The sequence below is a fragment of the Nipponia nippon genome, unplaced genomic scaffold, assembly GCF_047370975.1.
Source record: "Nipponia nippon isolate SJK-2023a ecotype South Korea unplaced genomic scaffold, ASM4737097v1 scaffold_5, whole genome shotgun sequence".
Lineage (NCBI taxonomy): Eukaryota > Metazoa > Chordata > Aves > Pelecaniformes > Threskiornithidae > Nipponia > Nipponia nippon.
The window spans coordinates 17,268,515-17,291,704 of record NW_028262369.1 but is presented as its reverse complement, the minus strand read 5'-3'; the positions used below and the strand labels follow the sequence as shown (position 1 = coordinate 17,291,704).

At 49.9% G+C, this 23,190-nt stretch overlaps 4 protein-coding genes and 1 non-coding gene across 9 annotated transcripts; 2 read left to right on the top strand and 3 right to left on the bottom strand.

Annotated features, from left to right (window-relative positions):
• The first annotated feature begins 428 nt into the window (after positions 1-428).
• Positions 429-4,646, top strand: NOXO1 (NADPH oxidase organizer 1). Its single transcript, XM_009467966.2, has 8 exons — positions 429-1,034; positions 1,491-1,571; positions 1,685-1,760; positions 2,264-2,444; positions 2,707-2,897; positions 3,196-3,309; positions 3,591-3,708; positions 3,977-4,646. Exons 1-8 carry the CDS (start codon positions 969-971, stop codon positions 4,626-4,628), a joined length of 1,479 nt encoding a protein of 492 aa, XP_009466241.2. The 5' UTR covers positions 429-968; the 3' UTR covers positions 4,629-4,646.
• TBL3 (transducin beta like 3) lies at positions 1,836-16,700 on the bottom strand. Of its 5 annotated transcripts, none has more exons than XR_015699321.1 (23): positions 16,593-16,700; positions 16,405-16,456; positions 16,230-16,322; positions 15,896-15,943; positions 15,443-15,584; positions 14,849-14,933; positions 14,230-14,397; positions 13,863-13,938; positions 13,317-13,413; positions 12,691-12,887; positions 12,168-12,309; positions 11,627-11,685; positions 10,987-11,090; positions 10,171-10,321; positions 9,796-10,026; positions 8,938-9,008; positions 8,370-8,526; positions 7,886-7,944; positions 7,286-7,389; positions 6,982-7,053; positions 6,404-6,562; positions 6,075-6,245; positions 1,836-2,434 (listed from the first exon to the last, which is right to left on the bottom strand). XR_015699321.1 is itself a non-coding variant. In XM_009467965.2 (22 exons), the coding sequence occupies exons 1-22, from the start codon at positions 16,631-16,633 to the stop codon at positions 6,133-6,135; spliced, it is 2,421 nt and encodes an 806-aa protein (XP_009466240.2). In that variant the 5' UTR covers positions 16,634-16,700; the 3' UTR covers positions 6,026-6,132. The 5 variants fall into 5 exon arrangements, 1 of the variants encoding a protein (XP_009466240.2); XR_015699322.1 differs by lacking the exon at positions 1,836-2,434 and adding an exon at positions 4,897-5,005; XR_015699320.1 differs by lacking the exon at positions 1,836-2,434 and adding an exon at positions 5,219-5,356.
• A 512-nt stretch (positions 16,701-17,212) lies between these two features.
• Positions 17,213-17,337, bottom strand: LOC148052057 (small nucleolar RNA ACA64). Its single transcript, XR_015699382.1, has one exon. It is a non-coding gene; the product is annotated as a small nucleolar RNA ACA64 (small nucleolar RNA).
• A 469-nt stretch (positions 17,338-17,806) lies between these two features.
• Positions 17,807-21,062, top strand: RPS2 (ribosomal protein S2). The gene is made up of 8 exons (XM_087734695.1): positions 17,807-17,825; positions 18,026-18,184; positions 18,390-18,479; positions 18,940-19,047; positions 19,614-19,787; positions 19,871-20,030; positions 20,485-20,576; positions 20,935-21,062. Exons 2-8 carry the CDS (start codon positions 18,029-18,031, stop codon positions 21,013-21,015), a joined length of 861 nt encoding a protein of 286 aa, XP_087590821.1. The 5' UTR covers positions 17,807-17,825; positions 18,026-18,028; the 3' UTR covers positions 21,016-21,062.
• A 460-nt stretch (positions 21,063-21,522) lies between these two features.
• Positions 21,523-23,113, bottom strand: NDUFB10 (NADH:ubiquinone oxidoreductase subunit B10). Its single transcript, XM_009467845.2, has 4 exons — positions 22,876-23,113; positions 22,405-22,543; positions 21,882-22,021; positions 21,523-21,732 (listed from the first exon to the last, which is right to left on the bottom strand). The coding sequence occupies exons 1-4, from the start codon at positions 23,021-23,023 to the stop codon at positions 21,632-21,634; spliced, it is 528 nt and encodes a 175-aa protein (XP_009466120.1). The 5' UTR covers positions 23,024-23,113; the 3' UTR covers positions 21,523-21,631.
• Between the last annotated feature and the right edge of the window lie 77 nt (positions 23,114-23,190).

The window sequence follows — 23,190 nt, the reverse complement described above, 5'->3', positions numbered from 1 at the left end:
GATCACACGGTTGCCCATCAGCCAAGTCATAACCTGAGGCATGCTAAAGGCAGCAGTTGAGTGAAAGGATGGGCTTTCCAGGGCTGTAATTACCGGTCCTGCAGTGCCTGCGGGCAGTGAGGAGCTGGTCCATGGGAAGAGCTGCTGGTTGCCCTGGGTGGGTATGGACACCTGGCTTGATGTGGGACAGAGCACAAGGCACTTGGAGCTGAGTCTCCGTCGCATATTTACACCTGAGAAGCTTTGGGACTTTTTAAGTTACACCCTGGGGGATGCGTTTGTTCATCCTTTGCTCCGGCAACATTGGCATCAACATCTCCCATTAATTTCTGAGAGAATGCAAACGTTGATACAGCTACCAGACATCCCTTTGAAGTGAACTACCTTAGCAGAGGGGACAAAGCAGTAAAGAGATTTGTAAGAGCTGGCACACATCAAGTCACCCCTAATTTGTACTTTACAACAAGCCACGTTCTTAATCAGTTCTTGGGACTGGTGTGAACGTAGCCCAAGCTGCAGGCAACTCTGACAGGCACGTCCGTGCAATATAGCCATAAACACAGCATGTCCATCCCTGGAAATGTCCTTCAGTTCACAGCAGGTGTTGCTGCCCCGGTGACCTCCTCGACACCCAGGGATGATAAACGGACCCAGCCACAGGGCCAGGCTCACTTACCGGCACTACTCTAGTAAGGATGTGATAAGATAAGATGCTTCCCTGAACTATGGCCCTGCCATCTGCACCCAGGAGTATTTGCACGTTAAAAGCAGGAGGCCAAGTAGAAGGCACATGGTAGTTTGCCAAATTACGGAATTTCTGCTAGCGTTAGTGGGCGGAGGAGGAAGCGTGGGAACACCTGCGCCCTGCCTCCCGCTCCAGCGTATTTAACCACCGGAGTTGTGCCCGGAGCTGCATCTCTGCTCAGCCTCCAGCTGTCCTGGGGAGGGAGAAAGCAGGCTTGGGGAAGATGAGCTGCAGCAGGTACCCAGTGGATGTGAAGGCTGTAGGCTTGATGCAATGCAGAAAGCAGAAGGTACTTTAATGGTTTTTTTTGTTGTTGGATTTTTTTTCTCTCCTTCAATATTTACAAATCAGGGAACTAGAGGGCTTTTTGAGTTACTCTTGCAGGGGTATACTTGCTCATTTCCCCACAGTGTTGGGATTAGAGCCTTGTGATTTAGGACAGGCGTCCTGGACTTGTTTTTTAATGGTCTTAATATCGTAAGAAAATGGTTATCTTGGATTCTGCCATCTTTCTGTTCACAGTGTTATAAATTTCTTCTGGTTTTAACAATGATTACCCATTTGGGGCCCTAAAATTAAGGAAATATTTCTGTAGGTCTAATGTTTAATTAATTTTTTTAATGTGACAGTCTTGCAGCCTGAAGCCAGAACTAAACCACAGGTCCTGCCTAATGCTGATTGCTTGAAAGCCTCCAATGTTGAACATCGTAATTAAAAAAAAAATGCACTTTTTTATTTTTTCCAGAACTACATGATGTTTGTGTCTTGGTCAGATCAGAACAACATTCTCATCTACCGGACTTTTGAAGACTTTAAGAGATTCCATGTAAGTGAATATTTCCCTGAAAATAGGATTCCCGTCCTGGGGAGGGGAGAAGGAGCCCAGCTGTGTGTCGGGGCTGCGAAGCATCACTATTCTCTCCTCCTCCTCACTTTTAGAAAGAGCTGAAGAGAAAATTCCCCATCGAGAGTGGCTCACTCAGGAGATCTGACCGGACAATACCCAGGTTTAAAGGTAAGGAGAACAAATCTCTGATGGACCAACAAACACAATACAGCTGTTGGGGACAGTCGTAACTGATGACATAGAGACTGAAGTCTCTGAGTCTCACCTTCCTCTGGAACAGATTACAGCTCAATCCTGCTCATGGCATGGTACTGCTGGGTTACATCAATGTGCTTGCATCTATTTCTGAGTTAAAATAACCCAGAAAGATTTTTTTTTTTAAATAGATAATTGCACTTGGTAAATTAATATTACACTTTAAATATTGCCCAGAGCTCCTCGCAACATTTATGTGTGAACAAAGATAAGTTTTACATATTCAAAAATTATATCAGGAGCTATTAAAAATGATAGGGAGGCAGGGCAGCTTCTGTCTCGGCTTCTTACAGTTTGGGCTTGCGTGGGGAAGGGTGGTGGGTGAGGGCACCCCTATGTTCAGGCAAAAGATGCTGCTCTCAAGGCATCCAGATCTGTTGTTGTCTTACACGAACTTTGCTCTTGTTATTTTAAAGATGCACACGTGAAGCAGAGGAAGAGTGGGAAGCTGAACAGGTGCCTGGAGGTACTGAAACTGCTAGAAACTTACTCGCAGGAGCTGCTGAGAACGGACGCTAAAATCTCCCAGGGTGAAGACGTGATTCAGTTTTTCAAGGCACAGACCCAAGACCTAGATCCCTCCTTTCCTGAAAACAGGTATAAAATCATATTTGTATTTTTTGTTTGTATGTCTTCCTGAAACAGAAACGTTATAAAATACAGGTAAAAGAGAAACAACAGTTACATACCGCAGCAGCAGAGCAGGGAAGTTCTGCTGAATGCTTTAATGCATGTTTATGTTGTTTCTGATGCCTAAGCTTTTCTTGGCCTATTGCATAGACAATTTTACCAAAATTAATACTAAACTCAACCTTCCATGTGAGTTTTCAGTAAACTGATATTAAACTTTACTTTTCAGTGTTGTGATCATGCCATCAGAAATTGGAGGGGAAAAGAAAAACCGTCCACGGCAGCAGCTCTCTATTACACACCCCCAGGCATCCCAGAGCTACAGATGCATAGAAACCTTTGAAACCAAAGATGCAAAGAACAAGACTTTCAAAGTCGCTAAGAAGGAAATTGTGGAAGTGTTAATCAAGGACATGACTGGTATGTGTGACAGGGATTCTTCGGTTTCAGGGATGGATGGTGTAGATTGATTCATAGCTTGGCAAACGCTGAGTCGGTAGTATCACAGGTGCGGGTGGGTGTTTGTAGATGTGGTGTGCTTACCCGGATTTACATGGGAGGAAAGAACAAAGGGTCAGCACAGCATCAGCCAGGCACCGAGCTGCTCTGCAGAATGTCCCTCCTGTCTCTTGTGGCAGAGCAGCCCCTACCCAGGGATTATGGTCATCTCTCTACTTGCAGGCTGTTCAAACTTTTTTTTTTTTTCTGTTTGCTGCAGGATGGTGGCTAGTGGAAAATGCAGACAAGCAGATAGCCTGGTTCCCAGCCTCGTACCTGGAAGAGATTGATGTCCACAAGGATGTCCAGAATGCCTTGAGCTCGAACGAGGAGGGTAAGTCTGCTTCTGACTCCCTGGGATACCACATTTCCTCCTTCAAAAAATGAGTTCTGCAAAAACCCCACCACTTTAACCATTGCTTGGAGTCCCTGCCTGGATCTCTGACTTTTCTGATCAGCTCCGCCATCAGCTGTGGGGCTCTGAGCAAATCAGTCACTTACAGGGACGCTTGTCATGCAGCTCTCGCTGGCTCCCCGGGGCTGCTGAGCTGGTTGGTCACAGGGATGGAGGCATTTCTCCGCAAGGCAAAACTGACCTTCCCCTTCTCTCTGCAGGCAGCCTGTACTTTGTTGTGCAGGCCTACGAGTCTCAGAAAGCAGATGAGCTCTCGCTGAACAACGGCGTTGTTGTGGAGGTGGTCAGGAAATCTGACAATGGCTGGTGGCTGATCCGGTAAGGAGGCTTTTCCGAAGCTCTTATTCCCTGAGGGAGCTGGTTACCTGCTGCAGGTGCTTCTTGCCTGCTCCTCCCCAAGCGGGGTGCAGAGGAGCTCCCCCTGAGTTGACAGCCCTTGGCTAGGGATGGTTTCCCCTTCCTCATGCCCTGTGTACAGCACTGGGCTGAGTCCTCACCTGCTTCCCCCAGGTGCTCTGCTCCCTCCCCTCGGTCTGAGCTGGGAGAAGGGCTCTTTTCAGTGTTGCTTTTCATCCTTCCCCTTCAGATACAACGGCCGTACTGGCTACATGCCCTCCATGTGCCTTCAGCCCTACAAGAATCCTCACCACAAGCTCCAGACCATCATAAGCTGCGGGCTCAATGTCTCCACCCCAAACCTCTGCTCCTCCCTGATGGCTCCCCAGCCCCAGGGTGAGGCCACGGGACGGCGCAGGGTGCAGGCTTCCTCTTCCCTTGACGGGACTGAAGAGGACGTGAGCTCTCCGAGAAGCAGATCAAGGTCTCTGCCCAGGGCCAGCTCCACCCCGGACCTGGAGTCAGACAGCTCGTCCCTCAGCTCGGGGAGCAGCAACGAGCGGGATGGCCGGCTGAACTGGAAGCCTGACTTGTCAAGATCTCTGCCCGAAGTCGAGCAGGCCAGGAGCTCTCCCCTGGGGCATGCCTTGGCCGCACACAGCAGCAAGTCTCCACACCTCACCCACAAGGACAGGAATGATTCTGGCTTTGTGGAGTCATCTGCACCTGATCTAAGCTACTCCCTCCCTGACCCAGACTTGGCCGCTTGCGTCCCCAAGGTGCCCGTGCGCCCCTCAGCCCACGAGATCCTCCAGAAGTGCAGCACCCTCACGAAGCGAGCCATGCAGCAGTCCTCCCGGCCAGCTCTCCAGGCTCTGCTCCCTCTCCCAAGCGTGCACTAGTGCCCCCGGCGGGGGGACAGACCCAGCCCTGGGCCACCACCACGACCGAGAGCCGAGCACCCTCTGCACCGAAGTCCCGTGGGAGCCGTGGGCAGTGGTGCGGGGACTGTCAGGGCTTGGGACCATCGCTTTCCAAGGACACTGTTAGATCCTGATGGAAGACGCATGCAAATGTTGCTTCCCTGGGTAACACCGATTTGTGCTGCAGCTTGCACAGGGAGGCTGGGAAGCCACGAGGGGCTTTACTGGAGTTAGCGGGAGAGGATTTAGTGGTTTAACTTATCACGTGAGTCAGGGCAGCCGTAGATCCGGCAGCTCCTGTGTCAGGTAGAGGTCACTTCAGATTCAGTTAATTCTCCCTCAGGCAGGTATTTATCCTGCAATGTAGTATGTGAAAATTTCACAGTTGGTCTTGCGTTACTCCCCACAGCGGGGCTGGCTGGCAGAGTCCTGCAGCCACCCCGGAGAGCGGGAGCGAAACCCAGACACAGTAAGTGACTTAGTCACCCATGAAATCCAGAGCTACACTTATTGGTATTGGGTAGGGATGGGATGGTGCAGCCATGAGAATGTCATTTATCTGAACTGCCTATTTCAGATATTCTTTTAAACTCTTTAATTTTTGGTGTTTGTTTGGTGTGGGTTTGTTTTTGTTTTTTTTTAAAGGTTAGATCAACTTGGGTAGTGGAGAACTGGCCATCAAATATATGGCTGGATCTGCTGAATGGCTGTGAGAACAAAAACACCTGTTAGCTAGAATCGAGTTAGAAAAATAGTTATAGGAAAACTTAAGCCTTTTTACATAGATTGCTAGTTTTAGTTTTAGTTATTCTCCCAGGTATCTGTTTTTTGGGGTTTTTTTGAAACAAGCAATTTAACCAACTTGTGAGGTGTTTATGTTGTTCTGAATTTTATACATTTTTGTCTCTACAATAAAATACACGTAAATATCTATGAAGGCTGCTTGTTTTTTATACTTCAAAAATTTGCTAGCTGGGGAATTAAAATTGCCCTTATTTCCCTCCCAGGTGCTACCATTTGAGGTGGGCACAGATGAGAGCCCTGCCTTGGCCCAGACTGCATTTTGCCCAAGCAGAGAAAATATTGAATGACACAACACTGATGAATACACACTGCCCTGCTGGGCTCTGGGATGTGATACGACGTCGCCAGTAGTGTCTCCCAACTCCGTCAAGTCTTTAAATCCCCAGTAAAGACCAACCGCTTACTCAGAGCCAGGTTCTGCCTTTTCTCCAAACTAAGTGCTGTTTAAGTGTCTGGGACTGAAAATGTAGGGTGTGAAAATACAAATGGAAACCACAGCTTGGCCAAAGGAATGACCCCTTCCTCTCACTAAGCCCCAAGGAGACTGAATGCTGGACTTGTTTTAGAAATTCAAACTTTAGAAATTTATTACAAAATACAGGAATAGTCCAGTTGCCATACCTTGTGGGAAAGCAGTTCAGACTCTCCCCTCTGGAAAGAACAACTGGTGGGAGGAGGGTCACAAAGTCATGTCTTCCTGCTGGGCTGCATCAGCCAGCCTCATGTTTTGCCACATGAAATCAATGAACATGGAGGCCTGTAGCAATCGGCTCAGTCTCTGAAAATGGCGCTCTGCAAAGAGAGAAATCCGATGGTTAGCATCACAGAGAGAAAGCTCACCAGAATGGGGTGCAAAAATCTCTCTGCTCTTTAGAGCAAGGCAAACAGGGAATATTCACAACACAGGAGGAGACCTCAGGCTCACAGCCCGGCCCTGCTGCCTGACTCACCGGTGTAAGGCAGCAGGGACTCCACAGCAGATTTAATGCCCGAGTACTGCAGGAGGCTGTCCGGTGCTTCGTGCTTCAGAAGGGTTTCAATGACAGCTTGGGCCTCGTGGCAGTTTCGAGAGTTCGTATTCCACGTCACCAAGAACGTTAACACCGCCTCTAGGGAGGAAGGAAATTTGTACACGCTGGCTGTGCCACGGGCGCCGGCATGCAGAGGATGCCAAGTTGGAAAGCATCTCTTCTGCCGTACAGAGGGGTTCAGCTCCCACACACCGTGACTGATGAGCCCGGAGGGGCAGAACAAGCACGCAGAGAACCGTTCCTTGAGGGACATCCTAAACAAGGGGGTGGTAAGGCCAGGCAAAGCCACTTGCGCAAGCTCAGAGCAGCTGCTGGTGTGCACCACAAGTAGCACCGTAACAGAGAAGCTGACCCCGGGCAGCAGTCCTGCTTGAGGGTGGTGGGAGCTCAGTGGTAAATGCTGAGCCTAGGGAGATTCTTCTCCTTTTAATTTCAGTTGAGAAAACAAGTTTTTCTAACATGAAAGGTTTTAGGACTTAAACCATGTTGCAACAAACCTTTCTGATCCTTCCGGAGCCGAACAATGTTCTCTTCCAAGTGCTTTCTCCCATCAGTTTCCTTGAGGATGGCTGTGGAAAAGAGAAGTGAAGAGTCCGCACTAGAGTCCAGCCCATGCACCCATGGGCTGAGAGCAGGGAGACCATTTGTTATCAGGGGTGATTTCACTTAGGAAAAGGGGAGTCATAAGAGAAAGGGAAAACTGAGGCTTTTGGGCAATTAGACTTTGTAGTCTTCATCTACCTGGAAGAGATGTTCTGGAAAGCAGAGAGGGCAGAAAAATGCCTTCAGAGCACAACTCACCTTTGACCACCATCAACACTGTGTGCGGACGATCCAGAGAGATTGCCAACCCTAAAGCTTTGAGATATCTTTTCTCATGAAGCAGGTTAGAAAGCTCTTGCTCTCTGGAAAACAAATCAGGGTTGAGAGAGTGAGACAAATATTTGGTTGGTGGAACAAAACACTATACAGAAAGTAGCAGATTTGGCAATAATAGTGTGCAGAGGTTTAAAGCCAAGAAGCTGATACTGCTTGCCAGTGAATGCCTCAGTGCCCTCATTGTGCAGATAATCACCCCGGCATGTTCAAGGGCTCCCTGAACTATTCAGTGCTGGCTGAAGCAGGAAAAAGTGAAAGTAGGTTTCGGCAGTTTGACTTTGCTTATCTTAGCAGTGCATAAACATGAAACGAATCGATTGTTAAGCTGACAGTATTATAGCAAGGCTTTGCACGAACTAAAGATAAATTACTAGGTAGAAGAGACTACTGTGCCTTAACAGCCTCTAAACAGCTAAATGATGTAATGTTCGGATTAGATGGAGCTGGGTGGCTGTACGCATGGACGGTTTCACTGGAAAGAGTTTGCCTTTCACAGCTCATTATCGCACAAGATCAACTTACTTCATAATCTGCTCCTCCTGTTTAGCTTGTGCTTCTTTCTCTTCAATTTCAGTGACATCCTATAAAAAACCAGGATACAACTTTGTCAAATCTTGCTTTAATACAGATGAATTTTTATTTAGCCATCTAATGATTAGGAGACCAGTTTCTGCAGCAAGATCTCTAGGTCAAGTAATTTAAGTGTTAAATCCAGCAACTCGCAGCTTCCCTCCAAACCACTGTTAGAACACCAGCGCTGGGCAGGCTGCTAAGGCCCATCTGCTGTTCCTTTTACAACATCAACTTGGGAAATACAGTATGACCAAAAAAAAAAAAACCCCAAACCCCAAGATATGCCTTACTGACCCAGTTTCAAAGGGCAGAAAATGAGGAGAGCACGTGTCACGCTGGAATAGTGAGGAATGAGCCACTGGGATCCTGAGCTCTCCAACTGCCTTCTGATTACTAATCCAGAGAAGAAACATAGAAAGACCGCACACTGTACCTTCCACAGTGTGATGCAGGAGTCACTGGATGCTGTCACAACCATATCATCTTGCTTGTTAGAGTGAAGACCCCAGATTTTATCTTCATGACCATCTAATGTTTTCACACACTCATTAGTTTTAATTGTCCAGAGTTTTAAGAGACCATCAGAACCACTTTTGGAAGAGAAAGAAACAACAAAAAGAATCACTGGATAGATCCATTGTCACTCTGCCCTACCTCAAATATCAGATAAACTCATCCCATTCCAATGCCTTTCAAATAGGAGCAGAATTAACAAAAAATGTCAAGGGCGAGATGCACCCTCAGCTCTGCCTAATGGCAGTGTATGTCACCAGCCCAGCAATGTCACAGCAGCTAACTCGAATCCACAGCGTGATGGGAGAAGAGGAAGAGAAGTTAGCCCCTGCAGAAAGTTTGGCATAAACATGGCATCTTCCTATTAGTCTTTCCAAAACTAAATCCATTGCATAAGACTCTTCCCTCTTGCTGCTGATATCAGCTAAGAGATTTCTCTTCTGATTGGTTTTGGCATCTTCCTCTAGACTCCTGGTATAGGTGCTTACCTGCTGAGCAGTTGTGTTCCTCGGCTTACAAAAATGATCTTCAGCACAGAGGCATCGTGACCTTCAAATGTCTGGAAAACAGCAAGGAAGCTCAAAAGTGTTAGAGTTGTTGCTGGGTCTTTCGAGAGAGTCCTCTTTCAAGAGGATAATAGTTATTCCTAAAGCCCAAACAGGTAAGTTCCAAAAAGCAGCCTCTATCCTTGGGACTTTTACTGTAGATTAAAAGGGCAGTAGGAAATGACTTGTCCCTGTAGCATTTCTTCAAACAACCTCCTCACTTAAAACTTGCTGCCCAGGGTCATATTGCAAATGGTCTGAATGGTGAGGCCAGCTGCATAGGCTATCCCCCAGGAAGGCTGATTCCCCTGCCACTGCATGAAGCACCTTTTCAGTGAGGTAACGCTGCTGGGCAGAACATGGCACAGAGTAGCCACTGCCGCCTCATGGTCTTAGTGAGACACTACTGGACTGGAAAGATAGTTTTATAACGAGCCAGTCTGAAATTTAAACTTGCGTGTTTTCCCACCATGGCCACAGCTGTGTCAGGCAAAGCCAGCTTTCTATCAATAGCTTGAATGTGCTTTTCTCCTATGATCAACCATGTTGCTCACTGGCTTGCTAAAAAAGAAAGACCACTTGAACACTGGGCAGATGCTCTTGTCCTGGGGCTTTGCATGCAGCTCACACATCCAAGATCCTGGAGAACAAGGCTAGACCTGGATAGCTCTTCCTTCAGCATGGCCATGTTGCTACATTTCAGCTGCATTAACTAGCACATACTTTTTTGAAGCAGCCTTAATCAATCTCCATAACATGCAAGGGCTGCCTAGAGCAAGGGGCAGTCTGAGTTCTCATTACCTTCAAACAGCTGAAGTCCTGAAGACCCCAGAGCTTCAGGGTTCCATCTGCTGAAGAGGTGGCCAAGATCTGATCCACCGGGGAGAACTGCACACACCAGATTCCACGCTTATGTCCAGTGAAGACACCCAGCAAAGAGCAATCAGAACAGGACCACAGCTTGGCCAGCCGATCCTGTGAGCCGGTGGCAATGAGCTTGTCATTCGGAGAAACTGTCACGCTGTTTATGTCCTAGAGAAGTCGCACAAGTACAGAGAGTGCAAAGCAGTTTAAGTCTTTGCTCTTGCTGTCAGACAGGTAATAAATGTAGGGTACAACACAGGAGAGAAGGATTTAAGTACTAAAAGCATGTTCTGATGTCAGGTGGAACTTTACCTTGTCATGACCCCTCTCAGTCACTTTTGCATGAAGGGTTTCTGGACTGGAGATCAAGGCTGCTTTTGCTTTGGAAGTGAGGGATTCCGGGATAGTCCAGATCTTGATTGTGCAGTCCTGGCTGCTGGTCACTATGAAGCTTTCTTTCAGTCTGAAAGGAATAAAAAAGTCAAGCGTAAGGAAGCAAAACCGTGGCTTCCCCTGCACAGAAAAAAAGGCCTTCTCCTCCCCTACTGGTGTCTACACACGTTCAGTCACTCTGCCGGGATGTGAAACAGAGTGCTTTAATGATTTTTCAAGCTGTTTTTCATTTTACTGAGGTCCCTGGCATAGTCTCTAGCAATTTAGACATTAGGCAAGAGCACTGCTAGCTCTTCATTTACAAAGGTATACTGCAGCTCTTGAACAGGCAAGCTGGGCGTCCAGACTGTTAGGCAGCACGAAGAAAGGAAAAGAGCTGATAAACAGACATACTATTCAAGCAAGCACTTTCATAGACACGTTCTCTTCACTCCCCAACCCTCCTCTCCAGACCACTCAAGCTTTATCTGGCAACTTATCCAGCTGCTGCTCTTTACGGTAAATGGGGATTAGACTGACAAAGAAATGCAAACTTCACAACTTATGGACAGACAGATGTGCATCCAAAAAAAAATCCTCCTTCCTGCAAACCCAGAGCACCATGACAAGCTGGCATCAAGAATGAGAAACAGGATGGCTCAGAGGCAGGCATCCACCAAAACATTCACCCTGAGGATCAGCAAAGCAGCCACGACTCACGCTTGCGAAGGTAAACCCTCATCCAATTTTTATTACCTTGAGCAAGAGACAGCGCCTACCCCGTGCGCATGACCCAATCCTTGGGCAACACAGATCACCCTTCCATCTTTGTTCATCCGCCACACTCGAAGGCTTTTGTCCTGTAATGGGAGAGGACAGAAACCACTGTGCTTTTTTGACAAATGATCAGTTCCCCATGTATTCACCACGTTTGTGAGCCTGACTATTCACTTATTTTCAAGTTTGAACCTTTGCCTGCATTCATCAGAGCAGGTGAGGGCAGACACAGCCAAGCAGGGTGCACTGCAGTCTGGGATTCCAGCGTGGAGGTTTATTTCTGACTGTATCAGGGCACTCGGCACCTTTTCTTCCAACATGGTTTTTACACACAGCTCCCCATCAGACTCGCACTAACAACATCTCTGAACTCTAATGCAAGACCAAGATGCTTGGAGAATGAGACATCTCCTTTCAGGCTAATAAAATACAATCAACCACATTTCCCCAGGGACAATGTTAAAAAGGGATAATGGAAGAACCTTATATCTGGGGGATGTAGCAGACAGGAATTCCAGCTGAACAAAAGCCCTTTCTGGATCACCAAAAAGGAATACAACGCTGCCCATAAAGATCACTAGAAATGAAAAGTTTAATTAAATGAAAAAAACTAACACACCTTAGCACAGCTGACAAACATCAGGCCTTTTCTGAAGACATCCAAAGCAAGAATTGTTTCTAAACAGAAGAAGAGAAAACAGCTGGATGCAAAGTAATACTGAAACAGGACAACAGAAATGCATGAATTCATGAGTCCACTGCTTACTGCCTGGGGGACAGGTTTGGGACACTCGGGAACATATCCACACTCCCTGCGGAGTGACTGGCTGCTTATGGCATTGGTGCGAGTCTGTCACTTGCAGCCACAGAACTGCATTCAGAGCTCACACTCACGTACCTACATCTTTAGCTCCAATTTAAATCGATCTCACTGCTAGTGAAAGGGACTGAACTGACAGACCTGGAAAAAAAACCCTAGTGTTTGCAAAACCAGGACAGCATAATATACCCTTTCTTCACACAACTCCAAAAACCTGTCGTGATGCTGTTCCAGAGAGAACTCACGGACTCCAGTGTCCACATAAGAGTTGTGAGAGAAACTGGATAAAGAGATACTTGCACATCTCCCACCCGCCCACATCAGAGCTGACCGCACACACCTGTGTGGCCATAGAGGATCTGGCAGTGTGATGTTGCCAGCTCAAACACTTTCAGCTGAGGGCTGTTGGTAGCCACAACAATGTGAGAATCACCAGGCCCAAGGAACTTCACATCCAGAACCTCATCGTTGTAACCTGCAAGCTGAGGATGGCAGAATAGAAACAGTTTAACAGGAAAAAGTCAGCTGGTTAGAGAAGTACCAAATGGCACCACGCTCAGTGAGGCTGCATTACTGTTACTTTTCATTTAATTCCATATGTAAAAATCTTTTTTACGTATAAGCTGGAGCACGGGAGAGATTTCTGGCTAGGCCTGTTCTGCTTTCTTTTTCCTATGTTTGTCTCTGTACAATATTCCTCCAGACAACCCCACCAGTGAAACTGGCTTTCCGGCTTGTAACCAAGGAACAGTTCAAGAACAGGCAGGAGACAAGGGCAGCCCTGGACAAAGCTTTCACCAGAAGCAGAGCTGATCCTCAAGTATGGGTAAAGGAAGAGGAAAAGGGAGGCCAAGGGTTGTTACCTGCTTCCTGAGCTGAAGAGTTTGAGCATCATAGAAAACAATGTTGTGTTCCACGGACACCGTGACAATCTCATTTCTCTCGGGCACAAACATGCACTGGGTGAGACTGCGCTCGCTGGCCTCCTCCTTCAACTCAAAGGGCACAGGCTGGGTATACACACAAGCAGCTGTGGCAACTTCCCAAACTTTCAGGATGCCTAACAAAAATGATGATATAAATTATCTGTCAGAGCCACTGTTTTAGACAGTGATTGTCCAAAGAATATAAAACAAACCCGGGCCTTGCCTACTGGAAAAAGCTACACAGCTTTAAGGCAGGACTGCAAAGAGATCCAATCACAGTGGCACGAAGGGGCATGAAGTTTTTCTTCTTCAGTCCAAATCAAACTTTGCTGCAGCTTGAAAACATATATAGGTAAAGGTTCACAGCATGCCTGATCAATCCTGCTCATCCCCTACTGTTGGAGCAACTCAGGAGAAAGCTCTGCTCTCCAGCCCTCAGGAGCTCAGCCCAAGGCTTCTGCCACACAAAGAACGCACATCCCAAGAATACCAGCAATGCAGTGTCTTAAGCACTGTTCTTTCCTGAGCCTCCAAACCTGGCAGTGACGTGGCAGGACACTCACCTTTGCTGCCAGCTGTGACAAAGTGCAACCCTTGTTTCTTCACACCCAGTTGAGAGAAATCTCCCTTTTCAGGTAACAAGATGGCAGCTTCCACGCTCTGCAAGAGAGTTGGCCGAACACCAACTAAGCACAAGGGACCGGAGTCCCGTTTCAGCAACCAGAACTGTGCAACAGCCCGCTAGTGCCGAGAGACGCACACACACCACACTCCACTGCCCCAGACTGCACGGCTACTGAGGAGAGGCAGGCATATACAACGAGAGAACAAAGTTTTTACATGACCGTCCTTCCTTCCTCCTCCAGCACTGGGGCAATGGAGGCAGCAGTGGCATATATTTCCTCAAACTGCCCAGGCACGACCACACCAAACAAGGAGAGAAAGAAAATCAACAGCTTTAGACACAGAGTTTTAAGGTCTCTGGATAGTACAAGGGGGAGAAACCTGATTTCATAATACATAGGAACATAAAGAGGGAGAGGTACCATACAAACTGTGACCTAGAAACTCCAAAGGATCTCAAAGGAATAAACGAAATGCAATTTCACCTCGTAGACAGGGACGGTTCGTTTACTTTCTCTGGTTTTCAGGTCCCACACCATGCAGATTTTATCGCGGCCAGAACTGCAAGTTAAAAGAGCAGTTTCAGTGCTAAATCCATTCAACTTGGGCTCTGAGTGCAAATTTGGAATTGTGGGAAGAGGCCCATATGAAAGAAGGCACCAGCCTTCCACGTGACAACACGGTATATTGCCAGAAACACAAGATCAGTCACTCGCTTGTATAGTCAAGCAGAGACTGAACACTTGTAGCAGTCCTTCCCCTCACAGGACAACCTTCCCAGACACTACACCCAGTCTCTGGCAGGAGGCAGGGTGAACGGAAGAGGAAGGCTAAACCTCTGCAAGGTTTTACCTAATGAGTGTGTTTCCATCCGCAAATGCCAGAGAGGTGACAGCACTGAAGTGGCCGTCCAGCACAGCAACACACTTGCTGGAATTCAGGTCCCAGATGCGGATTTTGTAGTCAATTGAGGAGGAGAAGAGTTGCAGACGGGAGGTATCAGGGTGGAACTCAACAAGGCTAGACAGAAGGAGATGCGCTTGAACAGGACAGATTAAATGATCTGGCATGCTGCTGTCAGCCCAACATTTAAATAAATATACATTCTACACAAAGAGTTCGACAGATCAATTAACATGAATTTATATCAGGACTTTCTTTGTAGGACTTCATTCCTCTGCCACTCACCAGGAAAATTTACAATTGATCTTTGCCAATCTTACACATTCTTGAAGTACAGATATTCCATTTAGATCCCAGCACACTTCTTGATCAAACTCTTTCCTCTCCGGGCTAAAGTCAGTCATTGCCCTGCTCCTTCACTAGACATCTCAAGAATCAGGAAACAGAAGAGCCCAGAACCTGCTCGGAATGGGCCTTTACATTCCATTAACTCAAGACATTTCACATCAATCCTAGTGTTCAAGCATCACACTAATGCCAGCGACTGACAAAAATGACTCGTCCTTACTGTACAACTCCTGAAGATCCTTTTAGGTTGTGTGTGCAGTACTGTTTGATCATATCCCAGATCTTAATGGTGCTGTCACAGCCACCTGGGAAAAGAAGGGCATAGAAGAATGAATGACAGAGGAGAGAGACACAGGAGGCCCAATATATCAGCAACTGTAAAATGTCACGGGTTGCAAAGGCAGCAGGAAAAAAACCTGAATGCAATAACAACCACCCACACCAAGAGAAGCTCACGGAGCACCTTACACTTTCAGAGAGCTGAGCAAAACCTGACTGCACACAGTCAAACCTGAAGTACAATTAAGTTAGAGGTCATGCCTGACCTCCTCCATCTCCAAGAGTCCCAGCTCTGCACCAGGATAACTACGTCATGCTGTGCCATAGATGCCTGATATTTATCAGCATTTTACTAAGTATATTTTAGGTAGAACATTGAAAGGATCCCTTGTTGTCTGTCAAGACATCACTTCTATCTAATTAAAACCTCTTCTGATTGTGTCTGAATTCAGGAGATCACTACCTCAGGCTGTATCAAAAGCAGAAGGGCCACTCAATGTCATTCCCATCGCGTGACACTGAAATAGGACTGTACCTGTGGCTAACAACGTGGAGGTAGAGTCAAAGGCCATGCTAGCAACTGGTGCGACGTGCACGGCTTTCCATGTGCGAACACATTTGTTCTCTCGCCAGTTCCACTGCTTCAGCAACAGGGCTCGGCTCCCTGTCACGAGGATCTACACAAAAGCAAGGCAAAGGAAAGCCTTTAACTGCTAACTTAATTAGCTGCTAATTAGATTTCCATTTCTTTCAGTGCCCACACACAAAGCACAGAAATGCTAGTTGCTAAGACTCTTGAAGCTCAGCCTCTCAGCATTCCTATGTCTGTCTTGAGCCCAGAAGGGAAGACAGACAGAAGCGCCTGAGAAGATTCCGTAGAGATCTCTGGAAATGCAGGGTGCTTCCAGGCGGAGCGGCCTTCAGCGCTCACTGGCTTTAGCAGGAGGACTGACAGAGCAGCACAGAAAAGCACGAAGCAAACACATACCTCATCATCTGGGCTAAGAACAAATGAACTGATGTTCTCTTCATCGTCCTACAGAAACAAAAGGAAAAAACCCACAGTTAAACCCCCCGTGGAGCAGCGTGCTCTCAGAGTTCCCTCCTCTACGTGCTTCTGCCGACACTGAGCGCACCCAGCAGCTCCCAGGAACAAGACGAATAACATCTGTCTGCATTTAGAACTATTCTCACCCTCCCCTCCACTTCTTGCTCATGGGAGCTTTAGAACAACAGCTGGCGATAGCGGCAAAACACCTCAGGAGCCCTGGAAAAGTCCTCAGCAGTTTCATCACCAGTCAGCAGAGGCTGGGCCTCCTCACCTGCTGGAGGCTGTGGAGAGCTCCCGTTTCTACATCGATGACATTCAGCTTGGTCCCGCAGGGGCAGAACATGAACTTTCCATCCCGGTTTATCTGGAGAAAAGGGAACGGAAGCCAGGAACGTTAAAGCCGGGAGACGGGGTATCCCCAACCCTGCCCCTCGCCGCCTCAGTACCTGGACTCGCCCTCCTTTGTAGAAAGGCTCGATTTTCCTCGACACGGCGTAGCTGGAAGGAAAAGAGAGAGAGAGAGACGCAGAGCGGCAGTTAAACCAAACCGCGGCGGCCCGTTAGCTCCCGCAGGCGAAGGCCCCGTGCAGCGCCGCCACAGGCGCCCGGCCCCGCCGCTCCCGCCGCCCCTCACTTGCTCTTGAAGCGCAGGGGGTTGGTGGCGGCCGCCTCCATCTTTCGCTCCGCGTGCCGGCCGCTTCCGGCGCTCCTGGTTGCTACGGGAGAAGGGCGCCACTTCCGGCGCACGTAAGTGACGTATGAGGCCACGCAGCGGAGTTCGCTGGGCGACGAACGCCATCTTTACCGCGGGCAGGGGGGCGGGCACGGCGGAGAGAAAAAACGCCCAGTACCGCAGTGTCATTTTTTTAGACACTAGGAAGGACAAATAAAGACTCGACCAAGAAGCTTTCGAGTAATTCACCTTTTATTACATATAAAAATACATAGCTAGATCATTTCAAAGCGTTCCAGCTGCGAATACTCCGTCATCGTCCGTAACAGCATCCCCTTGGCTTCGCACGGCTCACCTGCGCCAGCAGCAGCGAGGGAAGAATCAGCCCGGAGCTGCGAGGCAAGCGGAGCGCCGCCCGCCGCGGGCCGGCAGCCGGTACCCGGGAAGGCAGGGCCCAGCTCTGCAGCCCGGGCGGATCCGTCCGGGGGCCGCGCTCAGCACCTGCCGGCGGAGGGAAAGGAGCGCTCAGCAACAGCCGTTACCCCGGCACGCGGTACTGCCCCGTATCTGCTCGCTACAGGGGTTATGGGAACATGGGTTTCACTGCCCACGCATCGCCGTAGGCAATAAGCTTAATGTTCCCTATACTGTCGGCACAGTTATCTCACCGGGGGCCACAGGAGACCCTAAGTGATTTTCAGACTGCGCCTGGCGCCCTCAGCTAACGCAGCCCCAGAAACCCCTTCCCAGGCCGCTCACCCAGGCCCAGCCCAGCCCAGCCCTGCCCTCCGCACCACCCGACACCGGCTCGGACAGTGCCCTAAGCACATCCCAACAGGTTGGGTTTTTTTTTTTTTAAAAAAGCTCAAGGAGGGCAGAAAGCGGGAGACGCCAGCTCCCCCTCACAAGCCGGGCCACAGCTCCTCACCTTCCCTCGGCTCGGGTCGACTCAGACTAAACGCTGCTCGTCTGCGCGCCCCATTATATAGCACAAGGCTGGCGCATGCGCACGGCTGCCGCCGTGTCTCCCTGCCCCGCAACCTGTATAAGTGAGCAGAAGGCGCCGCTCCGCGCCGCGGTGTATTCCCCATTCAGCGTACGGGGCACGCACCGCCGGGCCGTGCTCTCGCGAGACGCGGCGGAGTATAAATAGCGAGCGGTGCGGGCGGGCGGCCTTCTACGCTGAGAAATCACGTAAGTGAGGCGGGCGGCATGGCGCCGGCGGAGCGGGGCGGCGCGGCCTCGGCCCCATCCGCACCCATCGGGGCTGCCGGCGGCGCGGGGGCAGCCGCGCCCGGCCGCATCGGTCACCGCCGGGCCCTGCCGTCGCGCTGTTATTTCCCGCCGGGGCGGCGGCGGCGGTGTCCCGACTGACGCGCCTCTCTTTACTCTAGCAAATGGCGGACGACGCCGGTGCTGCGGGAGGTGCAGGAGCGGCCCGAGGGGGCTTCCGCGGCGGCTTCGGGACCGGGCTGCGAGGCCGCGGGCGCGGCCGCGGTAGGGGCCGAGGGAGAGGCCGCGGGGCCCGTGGAGGCAAGGCCGAAGATAAGGAAGTGAGTGGTTCCTGGGGCTGTGTGGGGCCGGGCCGGGTGGCGGGGTCGGCGGCGGGGCCGGGCTGTGTGAGGCGGGGGGCTGTGTGTGTGTGTGGGCCGTGTGAGGGGGGGCCATGTCTGCTGCCATCCTGACAGCTGGAGCAGAAAGTGAACCGGTTCCCGTGGGGTGCTGGCAGTGACCCTTGTCCACGCATTTTTTTTCTAGTGGATTCCTGTCACCAAGCTTGGTCGCCTGGTCAAGGATATGAAGATCAAGTCTCTTGAGGAGATCTACCTCTTCTCACTTCCAATCAAGGTAAGCTGCTGTGGGCATTTAAGTAACATGTAGCAGAATCTTAATTTGAAATGTAGAGTTGGCTGTCATTGTTGCACTTGCTGTTTGGGATTCTCAGCTTAAGTGTGTTCAAGTTAAAGACATAAATCAACAGAAGGCGAGGACTGATGCAGTCAGCTGTAGCGAAGCATGGTGGGTTTTGTGTTGCATTCTGCCTTAGGTGGAGATGGTAGCACATTGCTCAAGTGTTTCTGTAATAGTTCTGCTCAGTGATGGAAAAAATGAAATTTTGACTTGATATGTTGGATTGCCTAGCAAGCTAGAATAAGTTTATGCCTGCAAAATTTAACGTGTTCAAGTACCTATTATTTAAAATATCTTTGTATAGGATTGTTGAACTTGAATTGTAGGAGCCTTAATAGCTGTGTTTGCTTTGTTTAGAAAGTGTGGCCTTGTGTAATTAAATGACTGACTCTTGTAGGAGTCAGAGATCATTGATTTCTTCCTGGGGTCTTCCCTGAAAGATGAGGTTTTGAAGATCATGCCTGTCCAGAAACAGACTCGTGCTGGTCAGCGTACCAGGTTTAAGGTAGCCTTTTTCTTCTCTTTTCTCACAACAAAAACTTCGTGTGTGTTGTCTGCTGGTTTTTCCGTATTGTATTAATAACTTAGTTCAAATGCCTTTATTTTCTTCTGTAGTATCTAGCAAATTTTTTGGTATGGGGATCAGCTTGTGTAGCTTACGAAGTGTTTGTATTAATTTTAAAACCCTAGTAATATGCTGAGATGTTATTTGAAACAGCCTTAGCACAAAATTAAGTCGCACTTGTGCAGCAGTGCTGGCTCTTCAGGGGCTGTGGTGGAGAGAGAAGTCTTGGGTGTAAAGAGGGAATGCTGCTTGGAAATTATCCAACTTTTGACCAGTACGAGGCTGTAGCAGGGATTTGAATCCTAGTTCTTCATCCATAGCTGTTTTTGATGGAAGGATGAGCTCTAAGAGGAAAAATGGGCTTTTTGAAGTGCGAGCTGTGACTGTTTGCTGCTGAGCGCACACCTCGGGTTGCCCTTGGCGGGAGACCCTGACGGATCGTGCTCCGCTGAGAAGAGCGTTCTGCACAGCACAGCCACCACTGAAAATTTTTCTTTCAATCCTAGGCTTTTGTCGCTATCGGGGACTACAACGGCCACGTTGGTCTTGGTGTTAAATGCTCTAAAGAAGTTGCCACCGCTATTCGCGGGGCGATCATTTTGGCCAAATTATCCATCGTACCTGTACGACGAGGCTATTGGGGGAACAAGATCGGCAAGCCCCACACTGTGCCTTGCAAGGTGAGAATGACTTGCCGGGCCTGCTCTCGGCGATGGTGCCATAGCGTCTGTTTTGGGAGCCGTGACGCGTTGTGTTTGCATAGGTCACTGGCCGGTGCGGATCTGTCCTGGTGCGTCTGATCCCGGCGCCCCGTGGTACGGGGATTGTGTCTGCCCCTGTCCCCAAGAAGCTCCTGATGATGGCCGGTATCGATGACTGTTACACCTCGGCCAGGGGCTGCACTGCCACCCTCGGCAACTTCGGTAAGCTTTAGGTTTTTGTGCTGTAGCTTAGCTGTGTGTATTGCCGTTTTTGTCACTGACATGCCCATTTCTATAGTATTTTTATTCTGTGTTGAATCAAAAGCTTCTAGCAGCCAAGCAGAGGCAAAGACTTCTGATACCTTTAACGGTGCAGGTTAGTCCTGCTGTAGATGATCTTGAAGTTCTGTAAAAATTAATTACAAGAAACTGTTTTTTTTATACGTGCACGGATATTAAAAAAAAGAAATCTCCCAATCTGCGCGATTGCACTTGTTTGAAGTAGTGTAATTGTCGTAAATGGCGAGAGAAAGAAACTCGAGTTTTGAGCGTATACCAGAGAGACCCTGCTGTGATCTCCCTGTTCCCTTCGAAATTCTACATTTTTGGAGCTGGGTGGGTGCTAGCGAGCGGGTTTCCGTAGCCCTGCTATGTAACGTTTGACTTCTGTCCGTAGCTAAAGCCACCTTCGATGCCATCTCCAAGACCTACAGTTACCTGACCCCCGACCTCTGGAAAGAGACTGTCTTCACCAAGTCTCCTTACCAGGTGAGAGTATTTCTGCAGTTTGCAGCTCAAATCTCACCCTCCCTCCCCTGTAAAGCTCAGGTGCTGTGCCCAAAGAGTTTGCAGCTGAATAGTGGGAGAGGGGAGTCGCAGTCGGAGCTGACTGCCAGGTAGAGTGTGAATTTTCAGCATGCGGTTTTGACTAATACTCGAAAATGGCATTTCATGGATAAAGGAAATAGGAAGTGGGAAACTTTGAAATACTAAGTAAAAATAAGTTGTATCTGAACTACCCTAGCCCCTGCCTACATGCTTTGTTGGAAAGGGATGCAGTGCTGAGAAACCTGTGATAGTGGCTTAAGAAAATAAACAACTGGTTTTTGTTTGTTTGTTTTTCCAGGAGTTCACTGATCATCTGGCAAAGACCCACACCAGAGTCTCGGTGCAGAGAACCCAGGCAGCTGCTGTGGCAACGACTTAAGTGGTTTTTGTACAAGACAATAAAGTGATCAGTGAACAAGAAATTGCGATTGGCTTGACGGGATGATTAATGCATTGGGCAGATGGATTAAACCTCTGCTGGGGATTTGAGTAGGTTCACCTCTGTGGGCCAGAGCCTGACCGTCTGTTGAATGAAATAGCGTGTTACGTTATACTAATCCTTGTTAATCATGTATTAATCCTAAATGGGGTCCAGAACCAGCTCTGCAGATTATGTGCTGTCCTACAGCACGCAGTCCTTACCCTAACTGAGGGAATTCTCTGCCAGGGCTGGGCAGAGCAGTACAGTGTGTTTCTGTGGTTCACGGAGGTGGGGGAGAGGTCCTGAGGGGAAGTCCCAGCTAACGCAGCCAGGGGTGCCTGGAGCGAGGGGCTGACCGTGGTTTAGAGGATGGTAACAATCAACTGGAATTCAGCAGAGCTGAAAAAGGCAGAATTCTGTAAGCGTTTGCAGATCTCTCCAAAGAATGAGTCTAGAGTCTCGTCGTATGGCAGATGTCTGGCCTGCACATTTATTGTAGAGCTCAACAGCGTCAAAGATGCAACATGCAGTATTCGATACAAGCACCACAGAGGGAGGTGCTAACCATTTACATCTACTGAGACGCGCTTGCTTGCGCCTTCCTCTCCTCCATCATCCTGTGCTTCTGCTTCATCAGGCATGTCCTTGCATTTCCATGGACACCAAGATCACCATCTAAAAAGGAAGTAAATCTCTGAGGAGCGCCCCTCAGCAGCTAAAAAGAAACAAGCCTCTGTTCCGTGTGGAAGTCGTGCCTTAAGACCCCCGTTTCCCCGCCTGCTGTCACGGCCGCGGCAGAGGCGCGCGGGTGTTACCGTACTCACATCGGTCCTGGTAGGCCTTGGTGACCTGCGCCAGCTGCTCCATCTCCTTGGCGCAGTTCTGGAACTGGTTGGGTCCTTCCCTCTGCTTGCAGGCGCCCAGCCTCTCCCGGATTATCTCCACGATTTCCTGATCAACCATCCTGCGGGAAAGATGATGACAAATGCAGCCGCAGCCAAGAGATGATAGAAAAGCTGAACAAAGGGGCGATGATGCCCTGTGGAAGGTCAGCTCTGGGTTTTTACAGGATCCTGGTCTGTCCTGCAGCGGTGCTGCAGGAACCAGGCAGCGCAGGAGGGGAGGTGTCCTAATGCCACCCTGCTCAGCTCAGGTGCGCTGCAGGGGAGAGCAGGATTATGAAATGGGTGTTCTGTAATGAAGTGGGCAGGAGGTGCTGGCTCAACACCCCAAACTCTGCAAAAATGCTGTGGGTTCAAGCCAGGCGCTGCAGCTCCCGGGGCTGACTGACCGGAGCAGCACACTCCGCTGCGGCCTCACCTGCGGGCAGCCCAGTGACAGCCATACCTGTCCCTCCTCCACTGTGCTTCGGCCTCGAAGAAGCAGAGGTAGTCGCCCTCCAGACACTCGCTCAGGTCGGGGACGCGGCGAAACTTCTGGTGGTAGTAGTAGAACTTGTTCTTGGCCTGCTGGCGCTCGATCCACTCTGCGGCGACAGCCCCGCGGTCAGGCACCCATGGCCCATGACTAGCTGGCGGACCCCCTGTCTGCCTGCGTCCAGCCCTGCGTGTCTGTCCCTCTGTCCCTGTCTGTGTCTCACGTCCTTGTGTCTGTCCCTCTGTCTGTGTTGTGTTCTTGTCTGTGTCCCGTGTCCCCGTGCCCTTGCGTGTCCCACCTCCCGGTGGCCGTGTACCTGCCCCGCTGTGCCCGTGCCCCCGTGCCGTGTCGCGACCCAACTCCCACGGAGCGGCGCTAGTGAGGGGGCCCGGCCGCCCCGGGACGGCGGCGGGAGCGGGAAGGGGCTCGGCCCGCCGGTACCTCGGACGAAGGTGACGGGCGCATCGATGACATAGTTGAAGACGGTCTGGATGAAAGTGACCGGGTTGGGCACCGACGTGATCCTCTCGGAGACGGGGGTGCGGGTCGGCGGCACCTTGTACGCCTCCCAGTCCCTGTCCTCCGGCATGGCGGCGGCGGCGGCGGGCCCGGCGGGCGGCGCGGAGAAGATGGCGGCGCCCCACACAACCCCGGCGGCGGAGGGGGACGCCGGGGTCAGAGGGCGCCGCTCTGCGCATGCCCCGCTGCGCCCGGTGCATGCTGGGAGGTGTAGTCCGTGTGCGGCCCGGCCCGGGG

Bases quoted from the DNA above. Each gene is read 5' to 3' on its own strand.
- TBL3 (XM_009467965.2), bottom strand. From the start codon at position 16,633: ATGGAGGCGGCCGCCACCAACCCCCTGCGCTTCAAGAGCAA. The intron at 14,934-15,442 runs GTACAGTCCTAT...TTCTTTTCCCAG, and splicing joins CTCCACGTTGTTAGCCACAG to GTGGCTGTGACAGCACCATT. The intron at 8,527-8,937 runs GTAAGCACCTAT...CTCTTCCAAAAG, and splicing joins GGAACACAACTGCTCAGCAG to TGGTTCTGATGGTCTCTTAA.
- NOXO1 (XM_009467966.2), top strand. From the start codon at position 969: ATGAGCTGCAGCAGGTACCCAGTGGATGTGAAGGCTGTAGGCTTGATG. The intron at 1,761-2,263 runs GTAAGGAGAACA...GTTATTTTAAAG, and splicing joins GACAATACCCAGGTTTAAAG to ATGCACACGTGAAGCAGAGG. The intron at 3,310-3,590 runs GTAAGTCTGCTT...TTCTCTCTGCAG, and splicing joins CTTGAGCTCGAACGAGGAGG to GCAGCCTGTACTTTGTTGTG.
- RPS2 (XM_087734695.1), top strand. From the start codon at position 18,029: ATGGCGGACGACGCCGGTGCTGCGGGAGGTGCAGGAGCGGCCCGAGGG. The intron at 18,185-18,389 runs GTGAGTGGTTCC...TTTTTTTTCTAG, and splicing joins GCAAGGCCGAAGATAAGGAA to TGGATTCCTGTCACCAAGCT. The intron at 20,577-20,934 runs GTGAGAGTATTT...TTGTTTTTCCAG, and splicing joins TCACCAAGTCTCCTTACCAG to GAGTTCACTGATCATCTGGC.
- NDUFB10 (XM_009467845.2), bottom strand. From the start codon at position 23,023: ATGCCGGAGGACAGGGACTGGGAGGCGTACAAGGTGCCGCCGACCCGC. The intron at 22,022-22,404 runs GTATGGCTGTCA...TCTTTCCCGCAG, and splicing joins GCACAGTGGAGGAGGGACAG to GATGGTTGATCAGGAAATCG. The intron at 21,733-21,881 runs GTGAGTACGGTA...CTTCCTTTTTAG, and splicing joins CAAGGCCTACCAGGACCGAT to ATGGTGATCTTGGTGTCCAT.